General features: G+C 46.7%; 1 protein-coding gene across 1 annotated transcript in view; it reads right to left on the minus strand.

The window, feature by feature from the left end:
• Window positions 1–13,608, minus strand: part of LOC137444651 (IgGFc-binding protein-like) — a 65,944-nt gene that overhangs the window by 12,025 nt on the left and 40,311 nt on the right. The window contains exons 52-64 of the mRNA XM_068145655.1: window positions 12,780–13,027; window positions 12,338–12,515; window positions 9,874–9,982; window positions 9,247–9,338; window positions 8,442–8,618; window positions 6,508–6,710; window positions 6,120–6,264; window positions 3,958–4,199; window positions 3,056–3,220; window positions 2,483–2,607; window positions 1,425–1,693; window positions 735–943; window positions 182–323 (exon numbers count right to left, since the gene is read on the minus strand). Of these exons, the coding sequence (XP_068001756.1) occupies window positions 182–323; window positions 735–943; window positions 1,425–1,693; window positions 2,483–2,607; window positions 3,056–3,220; window positions 3,958–4,199; window positions 6,120–6,264; window positions 6,508–6,710; window positions 8,442–8,618; window positions 9,247–9,338; window positions 9,874–9,982; window positions 12,338–12,515; window positions 12,780–13,027 (2,304 nt within the window). The remainder of the gene's footprint in view (window positions 1–181; window positions 324–734; window positions 944–1,424; window positions 1,694–2,482; window positions 2,608–3,055; window positions 3,221–3,957; window positions 4,200–6,119; window positions 6,265–6,507; window positions 6,711–8,441; window positions 8,619–9,246; window positions 9,339–9,873; window positions 9,983–12,337; window positions 12,516–12,779; window positions 13,028–13,608) is intronic.

Below are 13,608 nucleotides of genomic sequence, written 5' to 3' on the forward strand. Positions count from 1 at the left end.
GCACAGTCACTGCATTTCATTATTGCTTGTAAAACACAGCTTCCATTCGCTTCTCCAACTGCGCCTAGCCGAGGTTTTGTGGGTGGGGGTGGATTAAACCATCACACCACTACAGACACCCAGATCCTTTCTCCTTGTCCAGCCCTCATGGAGCAGCAAGTGCAGATCTGCCTGCACTCACCTGTTGGATTGCACTTGTATTTCCCATTTTTGATCACGCAGGTCTCTCCAGAATCACAGCTGTAGCTCTTACACTGGATGACACCGTCCTTCTGACACTCACATCTCCTGGTACAGTGTGGAGTTATCCAGGTCTCCCCAGCCTGGACAGAAGTTGTGTTAATAAGATGTTATTGAGGGGCTTAGCTTTGCAGTGCAATAAGAGTTCAGTGGAAAAGGGTGTAGAGGCTGGCTAGGTACAGCCTGGCCAGTGCCTGGGAGGGGAGATCCCAGCCCATTTATCTTACTGTTTTCCATATAAGAATTTGACCACAAACCAGGACTAGTCTGAATGACTCTAGTTTTGACTAGTTTTGAATATGTCTTAATTTCAGCCTCAAGTCCCAAGCTCCTGCATCTCCCAACACTTAAGCCTGCATCTTTTACTAATCAGCTGGAAGGCATTTAAGAGGCAGACCCTGAAGATTTTCCTCTTTCTCTCATTCAGGTGGAGAGAAGACCAACTTTCTACAAGATCTGCAGCTAGAGGTTTGCTCCACAGACAAACTACTTACGCTGTAATAATTGTTGTCATCATCCCTGCAGCCACAGTTGCTCAGAGATACACACTCGCCGTTACTGAGCACATAGTTATTATCACACTCACAACCCTCTGTGCACTCCTCTGTCTTCTCACAAAGGGAAGATGCAAAAATGTCATTGCATGTCGATGGGCAGGCAGAGACGCAGTCCGTGTAATGGCTGTGGAGCGGGCAGGACAATGCTGTGTGGGTGAAGAGAACATAATCAATGTCTTTAAGTACATTTAAGAAGAACACAGAATACAGAACTAACCAGGTTGGAAAAGACCTATGAGATCATTAAGTCCAACCTATCACCCAACACCACCCAATCAATTAAACCGTGGCACTAAGTGCCTCATCCAGTCTCTTTTTAAACACTTCCAGGGATGGTGACTCCACCACCTCCCTGGGCAGCACATTCCAGTGGCCAATCTCTCTGTCCGTGAAGAATTGCTTCCTAACATCCAGCTTAAACCTCCCCTGGCACAGCTTGTGGCTGTGCCTCAAGCTCAACTTGGACACAGTTCAGTGCAACAATGAAGTCATAGTACCAGAACTGCATTTGGTGGCAGTTTTGGCTTAATTGCCTTTTACATAACTCATTCCCCTAATATTGCTCATTTCTTTTCATGCCATCAGGCAGCCAAGGGTCATTTTTTCAACACTTGCTTGTGCACTTACGACAGAATGTGCTGTTCCTCCATTTGATGGTGATTCCATGGCTCCTGCAGGTGTCCACATAGACTTGAACTATGTCGCAGAGAGTGGACTTCATGCCGTCATACAGACACATGTCATAGATGCACATCTGTATGAAGTCTTCAGGATCGACTAGATTATGGCAGGCCTTGAATTTGTCTGATTTTAGGACATTGCACTGCCTTTCCATGTCTGCTTTATTGGCAGCAGTGCAAGGAGGAACATCATCTTCTCTTGAGTCTGATAAACAGCTGCACAAAAGCACAGACACAGCTGCATTTAAGTTCCAAAGGCATGCGTAAGATGGAGACTGAAATGGTTTTTTCCTAGTGAAAGGTATCCATAGGATCACAGGATGTTAGGGGTTGGAAGTGACCTCTGGAAATCATCAATTCCACCCCCCCTGCCAGAGCAAGACCCTAGATTCTACCACAGGTCACACAGGAACACATCCAGACAGGGCTGGAAAGTCTCCAGAGAAAGAGACTCCACAAAGCTCTCTGAGCAGCCTGTTCCAGTGCTCTGTGACCCTCACAATCAAGAAGTTCCTCCCCATGTTGAGGTGGAGGCTGTTGTGCTGTAGTTTATATCCATTGCCCATTGTCCTACCACAGGGTGCAACTGAGCAGAGCCTGTCCCTGTCCCCTCCCTCTGGGCACCCAGCTCTTGGATATTTATAAACATGTATTAAATCTCCTCGCAGCCTCTCCACATAGGGAACATGCTCTAGTCATTTAATCATCCTGGTAGCTCTCTGTTGGACTCTCTCCAGCAGATCCCTGTCCCTCCTGAACTGGGGAGCCCAGAACTGGATGCAGTATTGCAGGTGAGGTCTCACCAGGGCAGAGTAGAGGGACAGGAGAACCTCCCTGGCTCTGCTGGACACACTCCTCTTAATGCACCCCAGGATCCCACTGGTTTTCTTGTCCACAAGGGGACATTGCTGACCCATGGATAAATTGTTGTCCAAACTTCTTGTACTGAACAATGGTAGGGAAGGGAGGAAGGGTGGAAGGAGGAAGGGAGGCAGTAAAATTTACCCCTCATCACTGTCTGCTTCCACTTTCCAGCTGTTTCCGAAATCTGTGACACCAACTAGTGTACCGCTGGGCAAGACCAGATCATCTTCAGGGTTGTCATTGAAGTTGCCACACATGCCTTGTACCTGCAAGAACCATACTCTGAGCACAATCTGTTCTGCATCAGCTTCCCAATAACTTCCTATTCATTGCCTATGAAATGGTGTGACTGGATCACCAACAGCCATGAGTCTTGTGCCAGACATTTCAGATGCACTCACTAGTGTCTGACTGCACCCACAGGGAAACAAAATAGAGACTGCAGGAAATCTGTGCTCCCCTGAGGCTACAAGGTGGATTACTCTATAAGCTGGATGTATTCCCCTAGCCAGGTAATTTTCTTTAGTTACCCCCTTGGAACACAAGCAAGTTGTTGTGAAGAGAAAATAAAAGAAAGGGAAAAAAACCTGATGTGTCACAAGGCAGCTACAAAGAAAGATGCAATGGCAAAAGACAGGAATAAAAGAGATTACAGGCAAATGCACAAAGCAGCAGTTCTGAAACAGTGCCAGGTGCTTGCATACTAAATCTTACCTTGGAGAAGTAGGTTTCTGGGAGGGTGATTTCCAGATGGTGACTGCCATCAAATTTCACTGTCACACCAAAGTCAGTTTCCAGTACTATGAATCTGCCAACGCTTCCAATGGACACGCCTCGCACCCGGTTCTCCAGTGGAGTGTTGACTCTCTCACTGTTCAGCTGGAGAGACAAAGCATTTGTCATATGGGCATCCCTCCATGAAAGCTTTGCAGCTCACATTCTATGTTCTTCACAGTGCTGAAGATTTCTGTTTGACAGCTTTAGCTCCTTTAAGCTTCCATCATTGCATATTCCAGCTATGGGTTGCAGGAATCAGCCTTTAGCTGAGGAAAGCTGGGCAGTATTCATAGCCTGTGCCTTCAACAGGGAGCTGGAAAGATCCCTGGCAGTGAGCAAGCACTTACTCACCCATAGGGTGGATTCCTTGCCTCCACTACTGCCATGGACCCCATGCATTTTAGCCCAATACAGTATGACTTGCTCTTCCTCTGCTCTTGTTAGCTAGCTATAGGTGATTGGGTTGATGACAGCTACTGAAATGGGGAGACCCATTCTTTGGTGCAGGCAATAGTTCTGCAGTCTGGAGGCTTTGGGCTCTGTCTCCAAACTACAGCCAACAGAACAGAAGCCCTGGGAACTGGTAAGAGATGACATTTCCCCATGATAAGCAGAAAATGGAGGTGCCCATAAGTATTAAGCATATGCATACACATTCCTTAGGGAACATGAAGATCCTTTTTTCTACGGCTACTCTAGTGAGCTAATTTAAAGATACTTCTTGCCAGAATAAAAAGCACCACCACCTACCAGGAACATGAAGTTCCTTTTCTCTACAGCTACTCTAGTGAGCTAATTTAAAGGCACTTCTTGCCAGAATAAAAAGCACCACCACCTACCAGGATTCCCTGGTTCTTCTGGAGGGTGATCCGTATACCGTACATATCTATGTAGACTTCTTTAAGGTACGTGGCGCCTCTAAGTCCTCTGTCTTCATTCTTGCCAAGGATGGTTATAGGAGTGGCACTGTTGGTGTTGACAACCTCAACCAAGGTGTAGGTGCAGGTACCCAAGAAAGTGTACATCCTTCCATCAAAAGTGAGGTAGTGAGGATCTCCAGCCACTTGACATATTGCTTGACCTGGAGGTGGAAAATTTATCTAAGAGCTTCAGACTCAGATGACCAAAGACGTTTGCATTAGTGCAGCATCCTAATCCTGACTGGTATTGTGTGGGCAAACCTTCACAGAGCTGCCTCAGGTTCATGCCAGTCACAGACACGTGGAAACAAGACACTCCCAGGAATGTCTCCTAAGTTTAATTTGCAGATCATGTGCAAACTGGCAGCTTGGCAGGAAGGGAGTCTCTGTATACATTTTTATGTGCTGTTGTAGCTATGATTTATAGGAGCTGAGAGTAATACAGAGATTTTTCTACTTAGCTATATAAAAAAAGCCACCACACACCATACTTCCATGTATAAACACAGGTGTAAATAGAAAAGTCAATAAATTTACAACTGGATATGAAATACATTTGCCATCAACTAGACTTTCAGAAATGCAGTTCTCAATGATTCCCTAATTTATAGCTTGTAGTGCTGCTGCTGTGGGACTGGAATTTGTAGTATCAACACAAAAAAACACAACCCCAATGATCTTGCAAGCCTTTGGGCAACATGAGGCTTTGCTGATACCCACTACAACAGAAGGGGATCTGTGCTTGCAAGATGGATCATGTCTTTTCATCTCAGCACTGGCAATGCTCACTTGGGACTTCTTTGCCATCTTATGTGAAAAGATATTTATAATGAAGCTAGAAGGAGAACCACAGAATCACCTGGGTTGGCAGGGACCTCTACAGGTGATCAAGACCAACCTCACTCCATTGAGCAGGGACATTCTCAGTGTCTAAGTGCAGGGTTCCACGCATTGGCTACAATAACCCCAGGCAGTGCTACAGGCTGGGGTCAGACTGGCTGGAAAGCAGCCAGGCAGAAAAGGACCTGGGAATACAGGTTGACAGTAGGCTACACATGAGCCAGCAATGTGCCCAGGTGGCCAAGAAGACCAATGGCATCCTGGTCTGGATCAGGAATAGTGTGGCTATGAGGACTAGAGAAATCATTCTGCCCCTGTACTCAGCACTGGTTAGGCCACATCTTGAGTACTGTGTCCAGTTCTGGGCCCCTCAGTTCAAGAAAGATGTTGAGTTGCTGGAATGTGTTGAGAGAAGGGTAACAAAGCTGGGGAGGGGTCTGGAGCACAAGCCCTATGAAAAGCAACTGGGAGCTGGAGGTGTTTAGCCTGGAGAAGAGGAGGCTCAGGGGAGACCTTCTTGCTGTCTACAGCTACCTGAAGGGAGGTTGTAACTAGGTTGGAGTTGGTTTCTTCTCTCAGGCAATCAGCAACAGAACAAGAGGACACAGTGCCTAGAGGTGTTTAAGAAGAGACTGGATGAGGCACCTAGTGCCATGGTCTAGTTAATTAGATAGGGTTAGGTGGTTGGTTGGTTCTGGTTGATTCTGTGATTCTGAGATCAGGCTGCCCAGAGCCCTGTTGAGCTTCACCTTGAATATCTCCAAGGCAGGGGCCTCAACCATCTCTCTGGGCAACCTGTTCCAGTGCTCAACCATCCTTATTGTAAAGAACTTGTTCCTAACATCCAGTCTAAACCTACTCTTCTCCAGTTTCAAACCATTGCCTCTCATCCTATCACTGCAGCCCTCTGTAAATAGTTCCTCTCCAGACTTCTTGTAGGCCTCCTTAAGGTATTGGAAGGCCACCAGAAGGTCTCCCTGGAGCCTTCTCTTCTCCAGGGCTGAGGAGCCCCAACTCCCTCAGCCTGTCCTCATAGCAAAAGTGCTCCAGCCCCCTAATTATTTTCATGGCCCTCCTCTGGACCGCCTCCATCAGGTCCATGTCCTTCCTGTATTGAGGGCTCCAAAGCTGGACACAGTACTCCAAGTGAGGTCTCACCAGAGCAGAGTAGAGTGGGAGAATCACCCCTCTCAATCTACTGGTGGGATTGACATTGAGAAGCATTTTCAGGCAGGCTTTACCATTGGAGTGACAGCCCAGCACACCATCCTTGATGCTGCATTCCTCTCGAACTCCACACTCCCAGCTCGTGCACGCAATGACGCCATTGGCGTGGCAGGTGCAGCGTTCAGAGCAGTGATCTCCAGTGAACCAGCTTTCATTCAGCTGAGCAGGAAAACAAGAATGCAGAAGTACATGCTATAAGGTAGACCATTTGGGCAGTTGTAGACACACAGATTGTGGGTCAAGAAAACTGGCAAAATGAGGCTACTTTGTTATTGTTAACAGTGCAAATAATGACTGTATTCTTCTTGTTATTATTATCTTTTTCTCTCTTGATGATAAAATATGAGATTTCCTGTCCCTTTTTTTTTGTCTTTTGTTGTTAAAATGTCTGAGGTGACTTGCCTGGTGATACTGGTTGTTGTCATCAACACAGCCACAGCTGCTTTCTGGCACACAGGTGTCTCCACTCAACACATAGCCTTCCTTACAGAAGCACCCCTCCACGGGCAAGGCACTGCAGGAATCAGGTGCTGAAGTGCCCATGCAGGTAGAGGGACACCTAGTACCACAGCTCTTGTAAATACTGCCTCCAGGGCAGGACATTGCTAGAAAGAAAAAGAAAACATAAGATCACTAAAAAGGGCAAAATGATGATAAAACTTTCCCTGTTAGGTCCTGAAAATACTTACAACTACTGTGGGAAAGTCTGACATTGGAGAGTGCTGTACACAAAGGATTTTCTTGCCACATGAGATAGCTGAGTAAGACAGGTGGGCCACCCTGCACTTCCCCTCTCAGAGGATGCCAAACATTGCAGGTTTGCTTTAAGGGAAGGTCTGCTGTGACCATACAGAACTTACTGTGCATGGTTCAGTAAACCTTCTCCTGCAGGTGATATAAAGTCACCCCATTAAACAAATCAAAGAATCTCTTCACATAGCAGCTGTTGTGGTGCATTACTGCAGTTGCTATTGGAACACCTGCCATATCTTTAAAAATAAAGCAGAAAATCACACTCCATCTTTCACTGAGACCCCTGGAGGAAAATAAGTTCTACTGCCACATCCCATGTGCTCATGGTAGAATTGGGTTTCTATCTTTCACAGAATCATAGAATTATAGAATCAATAAGGTTGAAAAAGACCTCAAAGATCATCCAGTCCAACCTGTCACCCAACACCTCATGACTACTAAACCATGGCACCAAGTGCCACATCCAGTCCCCTCTTGAACATCTCCAGGGATGGTGACTCCACCACCTCCTTGGGCAGCACATCCCAATGGTTAATAACTCTCTCTGGGAAGAACTTTCTCCTCACCTCCAGCCTAAACCTCCCCTGACACAGCTTGAGACTGTGTCCTCTTGTTCTGGTGCTGGTTGCCTGGGAGAAGAGACCAACCCCCTCCTAGCTACAACCTCCCTTCAAGGAGTTGGAGAGAGCAAGAAGGTCTCCTCTGAGCCTCCTCTTCTCCAGGCTAAACAACCCCAGCTCCCTCAGCCTCTCCTCACAGGGCTGTGCTCAAGGCCTCTCCCCAGCCTCATTGCCCTTCTCTGGACACCTTCAAGTGTCTCAATGTCCTTAAACTGAGGAGCCCAGAACTGGACACAGGACTCAAGGTGTGGCCTAACCAGTGCTCAGTACAGGGTCACAATGACTTCCCTGCTCCTGCTGGCCATACTATTTCTGATCCAGACCAGGATGCCATTGGCCTTCTTGGCCACCTGGGCACACTGCTGGCTCATGTTCAGCCTACTGTCAACCAGTACCTCGAGGCCTCTTTCTGCCTGGGTGCTCTCCAGCCACTCTGATCCCAGCCCAGTCTCCAAAAGCATGGTCCCCAGGGACCGTTGCATCTTCTCAGAGATGTCCAGTGATAGGACAAGGGGTATGGATGCAAGCTGGAGCACTGAAGGTTCCATGTGAGCATAAGGAAAAACTTTTTCACTGTGAGGGTGACAAAACACTGAAACAGGCTGCCCAGAGAGCTTATAGAGTCTCTGTCTCTGGAGACATTCAAAACCTGCCTGGACGTGTTCCTGTGTGGCTTGCTCTAGGTGATCCTGCTTTGGTAGGAAGGTTGTCCTGGATGATCTTTTGAGGTCCCTTCCAGCCCCTAATTGTTCTGTGTGATTCTGTATCCAAATGGTCTTGAAAATTAGGATTTTATACAGCTACTGGAGTGGTAGTGAAACAGGAGCAGGCTGAAGACATGACAAAAGTCAGACTGTGCTCCAAGCTTGACATAAAATGAAATAACATGCATGAACACAGCAGAGGAGGGTGAGCACGCTTTGGAAGTTTAGATCCAAAGTATTCAGAAGTCACAATACTCACGGCAAAGAGTAGAATTCCTCCACTCTATGCAAATGCCAGCACTGACACAGGACTCAGCATAGGCCTGCAGGCCGTAGCACAGGGATGTTGCCTGTCCATCAGTGAAACACATGTCATAAACACAGCTCTCAAAGAAGTTTTCTGGAGGCACTTTGGCATGACAGTCCTTGAAGATTCCTGTGTAAATCAAGAAAGGTGTGTGTATGGATGGATAGATAGATAGATACATACATACATACATACATAGAACAAAAAAATGGGGATGATAAGATGACCACCACCATCCATTTTCTGTCACAGCATCATTATGCTATTGTGAGTAGTCCAGGATAACTTTGTGTTTTAAGTGAAACCATCCACTTGAAGTGGAGCATGCACAATGAGACCTGGCCCTCTGGATCAGACCTTCTTCTTTTTTTCATGATTAATACAACATTGTTTACCGAAAGAAGAGCTGCTGGCTAGGCAAGGCACTCATTCCAGAGTGCAGGGAACGTGCACAGAATTTCAGACCAGTTGTCTGCAATACACACACTGACAGTGCCTTCTGAACTACTTATTTTAGCAAGCCAAGTCCAAGGCACTATAATGCAAAGAGCAGCTATGGCTCCCTGAGCACAGTCTCAGATGGTCTTCATGGACACATTGGCACTGTCTGAATGATTGACATGTTTTGACCTGAGAGTTTTATGTTAGCCATTTACACTGGAGGCTTTATATGCTTGCAGTGTGAGCTCAGAACAAAGGAACACAGAGCTATAAAGTGCTCCATCCCATGACTCACAGGGAACTTCCAGCATACTACCTGTTGGGTCTGTGATCATGCCACACACTGTGTTTTCCTTTGCTTCGTTCTCCAGCACAGGATCACATTGCTCTTCTGTACCAATGGAGCACCTGGGGAAAGCAAACAAAACCAGATGTGTTTTTCACATCTCTTACTCTCAGACTTTCAGTGGAAAACTGACACATGAGAACCCTGCACAACTGGGTGTATTTTACTACAATCACAAGACTTCATCCAGCTTCTTTGAAAAGCTGATGTCAGCCCTGTTACTGAATGGTCTTCCTTTTTGATGCCTTCTGGGCTAATCAAAGGCTTATTCTTAGCTGGGGGGAGGGGAGGGGGAAGGAAGAAAAAAGGGAAGAAAAAAGGCGGTATGGGATCTAATCAGTTATGGTTTCCAATCAGGTTTGCAAACTGGACTGGAGTCCCAACCTCATTCACAGTCATCAGACACTTCTTGCTTTGCAAAACAAGACTGAAAAGGCACAAGCCCTCTTCATCTGTTTAATATAAAAGAGTAGCTCCCTGCTCCTAATGGGCTGTTGGTTAGATGTAAAATGGTGCTGGATGACAGTGAGGAGATAGATGTTTGATTTTTATAGAGTTATATTAGCAAATGGGAAATGACTGAATTAACTGACATACCAGGTGCTATTGTCAGGCACCAGCCAGCTCTGTCCAAGATCGTTGGATCCACTTGCAATGTCACCATTGGGCTTTATGTTGTCATCATTTGGATCACCATTATAATTACCTGTGAGGATAAAGAGAGATTTATGAGGCATGTGAAGTTCACAAACAAATCTAGGTTTCAGGCTATAAAATAAACTCCAGGGGGTGTGTGTGCAACATCAGTGTGTCCTGGGCAAAATAAGAAGAGCTCAATTGAGCTTTAACTCCACCACTGACAAGAACTGCTGTTCAGAGACTTGGGGACTTGAAGCAAGAGGACTCTAAGTTCTTATGTAACTAGACCACATTGCTTAGCTAAGTAATCTGGACTCATTTCCTTGGGTCCTAGCTGCAAAATGTTGGACCAAATATGAAATGGTGTTATTTGGCCCATTATGTTCCTAGGCAGATTTCCTGAACTGCAGGTGTGAAAAATCCGTGGAGAGATAATCAAAGCAGAAAATTGCAGGTGATCCCAATCAAAGGACAATCAGAGACTCCCAAGGCAAGCCATTCCTGTCATTTCTACACTCCCATTCCCATCCTGGGGTGCACTTCATACAATCACCTGGATTTCAAAATATTGTTCCACCAAAAGCTGCTCAGGTTCAGGTGTTAGCAACACTGCTGCTGAAACATGCTGGGTCACTGCTCATTCCAGACTGCTCCTGCTCTCATTATCTGCATCAGCTTCCTGTGTCTTAGTTATTTTTCTATCCTATTGTAATAGGAGTTCTTACAGACCGCTGTAGAATGTGCCCTTTTTGTCTGACCTTTCTCACAGGGCTCAAGGGTCTCTGTGTTTTATACCCTATACAGCACTTCATATGCGGTGGCATTTTAATTTGGGGATTAAAGTATGGCTTGCTTTCTTATTCATGAAGTCTGTTGTCTCATGATTATCCATGCTGGATCCTTGACACTGCTTTCCTTTAATGTAGACACTGCCTATCTTAGCTAGACTAAAGAGCAGGCAAATACAAGCCTTAGAAGTCTCATTTTTCTTCCCTTTATCTTTCTTCCCCCCACCCCCACCCCCCATTTGATCTTATAAACATGATCACTCAAGTTGCATAAACACCTCCTAAAACACCAGGAGAAAACAGCAGCAGGACAACTTTGGAATGTTGACATTAAGGGGAGGGGAGGGGAGAGGAGGGGAGGGGAGGGGAGGGGAGGGGAGGGGGAGGGGAGGGGAGGGGAGGGGAGGGGAGGGGAGGGGAGGGGAGGGGAGGGGAGGGGAGGGGAGGGGAGGGGAAGGGAAGGGAAGGGAAGGGAAGGGAAGGGAAGGGAAGGGAAGGGAAGGGAAGGGAAGGGAAGGGAAGGGAAGGGAAGGGAAGGGAAGGGAAGGGAAGGGAAGGGAAGGGAAGGGAAGGGAAGGGAAGGGAAGGGAAGGGAAGGGAAGGGAAGGGAAGGGAAGGGAAGGGAAGGGAAGGGAAGGGAAGGGAAGGGAAGGGAAGGGAAGGGAAGGGAAGGGAAGGGAAGGGAAGGGAAGGGAAGGGAAGGGAAGGGAAGGGAAGGGAAGGGAAGGGAAGGGAAGGGAAGGGAAGGGAAGGGAAGGGAAGGGAAGGGAAGGGAAGGGAAGGGAAGGGAAGGGAAGGGAAGGGAAGGGAAGGGAAGGGAAGGGAAGAGAAGAGAAGAGAAGAGAAGAGAAGAGAAGAGAAGAGAAGAGAAGAGAAGAGAAGAGAAGAGAAGAGAAGAGAAGAGAAGAGAAGAGAAGAGAAGAGAAGAGAAGAGAAGAGAAGAGAAGAGGAGTAGAGTAGGATAGAATTAACCATGTTGGAAGAGACCTTTGAGATCAAGTCCAACCTATCACCCAACACCATCTAATCAACTAACCCATGGCACCAAGCACCCCATCCAGTCTCTTCCTAAACACCTCCAGTGATGGGGACACCACCACCTCCCTGGGCAGCACATCCCAGTGGCCAATCTCTCTTTCTGTGAAGAACTTCTTCCTAACATCCATCCTAAACCTCCCCTGGCGCAGGTTGCTCTTTGCTCTGACAAAGGTCTCAGGTTTTTATGATTCACAAAATGAAATGGTACAGCATTCCTCACGCCCAACAAAATACAAGTGCATCAGAATGTAAGCAATAGAAAAATGTAGGTGTAGAATTCTGGAGTAGATGCATGCAAGTCATCTGCCTAAATTTAAACTGTAGAACTAAAGTGAGGGGGTTTGATTCATCTGAAAATGTTATTTGTAGTTGCACCTCACAACATTCCAGGTGACTTGCACGTTGCCAGGAATTTTGCAAGTAACAGTTCTTAGAAACAGGAAAAAATTCCAGCGAGTTTTCTTCACTGCTGCAAACTCTAGTCCATTTGAGAAGGACTAGCTGTGTCTACAGCAAGTATGGCATGCTAAGAAAAAATGCTTCAGCAATCACTAGCCTCCACAACTCATAAAACAGTGACTAAGCCCTTGACTTACCACAGAGGCCACAGAGCAGACCATTATAATTAGAGGGCACAGAGACTTCTGCGTAGTGATTGCCATCGTATCTCACCCACAGCCCGAAGTCAGTTTCCACAAGAACATATCCACCACTGCTTTGAATACTGATCTTCTCCTCAATAAATACAGGCAGATTCACTCTCCTGCCATTCACCTGCACAGAGAGTTGTCCAAGTTAGTGTCTGACTGCTGGGACTCATGCAGTTAGAAGAGATTAGTGAAAGATCTGATCTTGGGCACAGGGGAATTGGAAGCAATTAAAAATCACTTCACCTGAGCAAGTTTGTTTAGGCATCTTTCTAAAGTAGGTACATTTAAGCAGTAAAAAGAGCAAGTTTGCTCTAAATTTCATGGAGAAAAGATGGCATTACCTGCATGCCAGTTTTAAAATATGGCTTTTAAATAAGAATTTTCTTACATTCACTTTCTTGCTTTTCAGCAAGGAAATCTGGTTGCCGTAGACTTCCACTTGCACTGACTTCACATAAGAGACCCTGGTGTTGGCTCCTCTGTGCTCATTTGTTGTGGACACGTCAAAGTATGGAACCCTCTCAGAGACGTTGCACACTTTGGAGAGGGTGTAAGTGCAATTTCCCATGAAATTATGAACTCTGTGGTCAAAAGTGTTGTAGTGTGGATCCCCAGAGGCACTGCAGGAAGCACGGCCTGGGAGGAAAGACAGAATAATTACCTCTGAATCTCTATCAGATTTCTGCAGCTGCTTTGTTCTTTGTTTGTTTGCTTTACTTTGTAATTGTTCCTCAGATATAACAGTCATAGCAACAGCAGCACATTCCAATGGGCAATCGCTCTCTCTGTGAAGAGCTGCTTCCTAACATCCAACCTAAACCTCCCCTGGGGCAGCCTGAGACTGTGCCCTCTTGTTCTGGTGCTGGGTGCCTGGGAGAAGAGACCAACCTCCGCCTGGCTACAACCTCCCTTCAGGGAGTTGTAGAGAGCAAGAAGGTCTCCCCTGAGCCTCCTCTTCTCCATGCTAAGCAACCCCAGCTCCCTCAGCCTCTCCTCACAGGGCTGTGCTCCAAACCCCTCACCAATTTTGTTGCCCTTCTCTGGACACCTTCCAGCAAATCAACATGTTTCCTAAACTGAGAAGCCCAGAACTGGACACAGGACTCAAGGTGTGGCCTAACCAGTGCAGTGTACAGGGGCAGAATGACCTCCCTGCTCCTGCTGCCCACACTGTTCCTGATGCAGGCCAGGGTAAATTTCAGAATCCTGCAACAATA

This window comes from Melanerpes formicivorus, unplaced genomic scaffold (genome assembly GCF_026170545.1).
Source record: "Melanerpes formicivorus ecotype bairdi unplaced genomic scaffold, bMelFor1.0.p_v2 SCAF_12, whole genome shotgun sequence".
Lineage (NCBI taxonomy): Eukaryota > Metazoa > Chordata > Aves > Piciformes > Picidae > Melanerpes > Melanerpes formicivorus.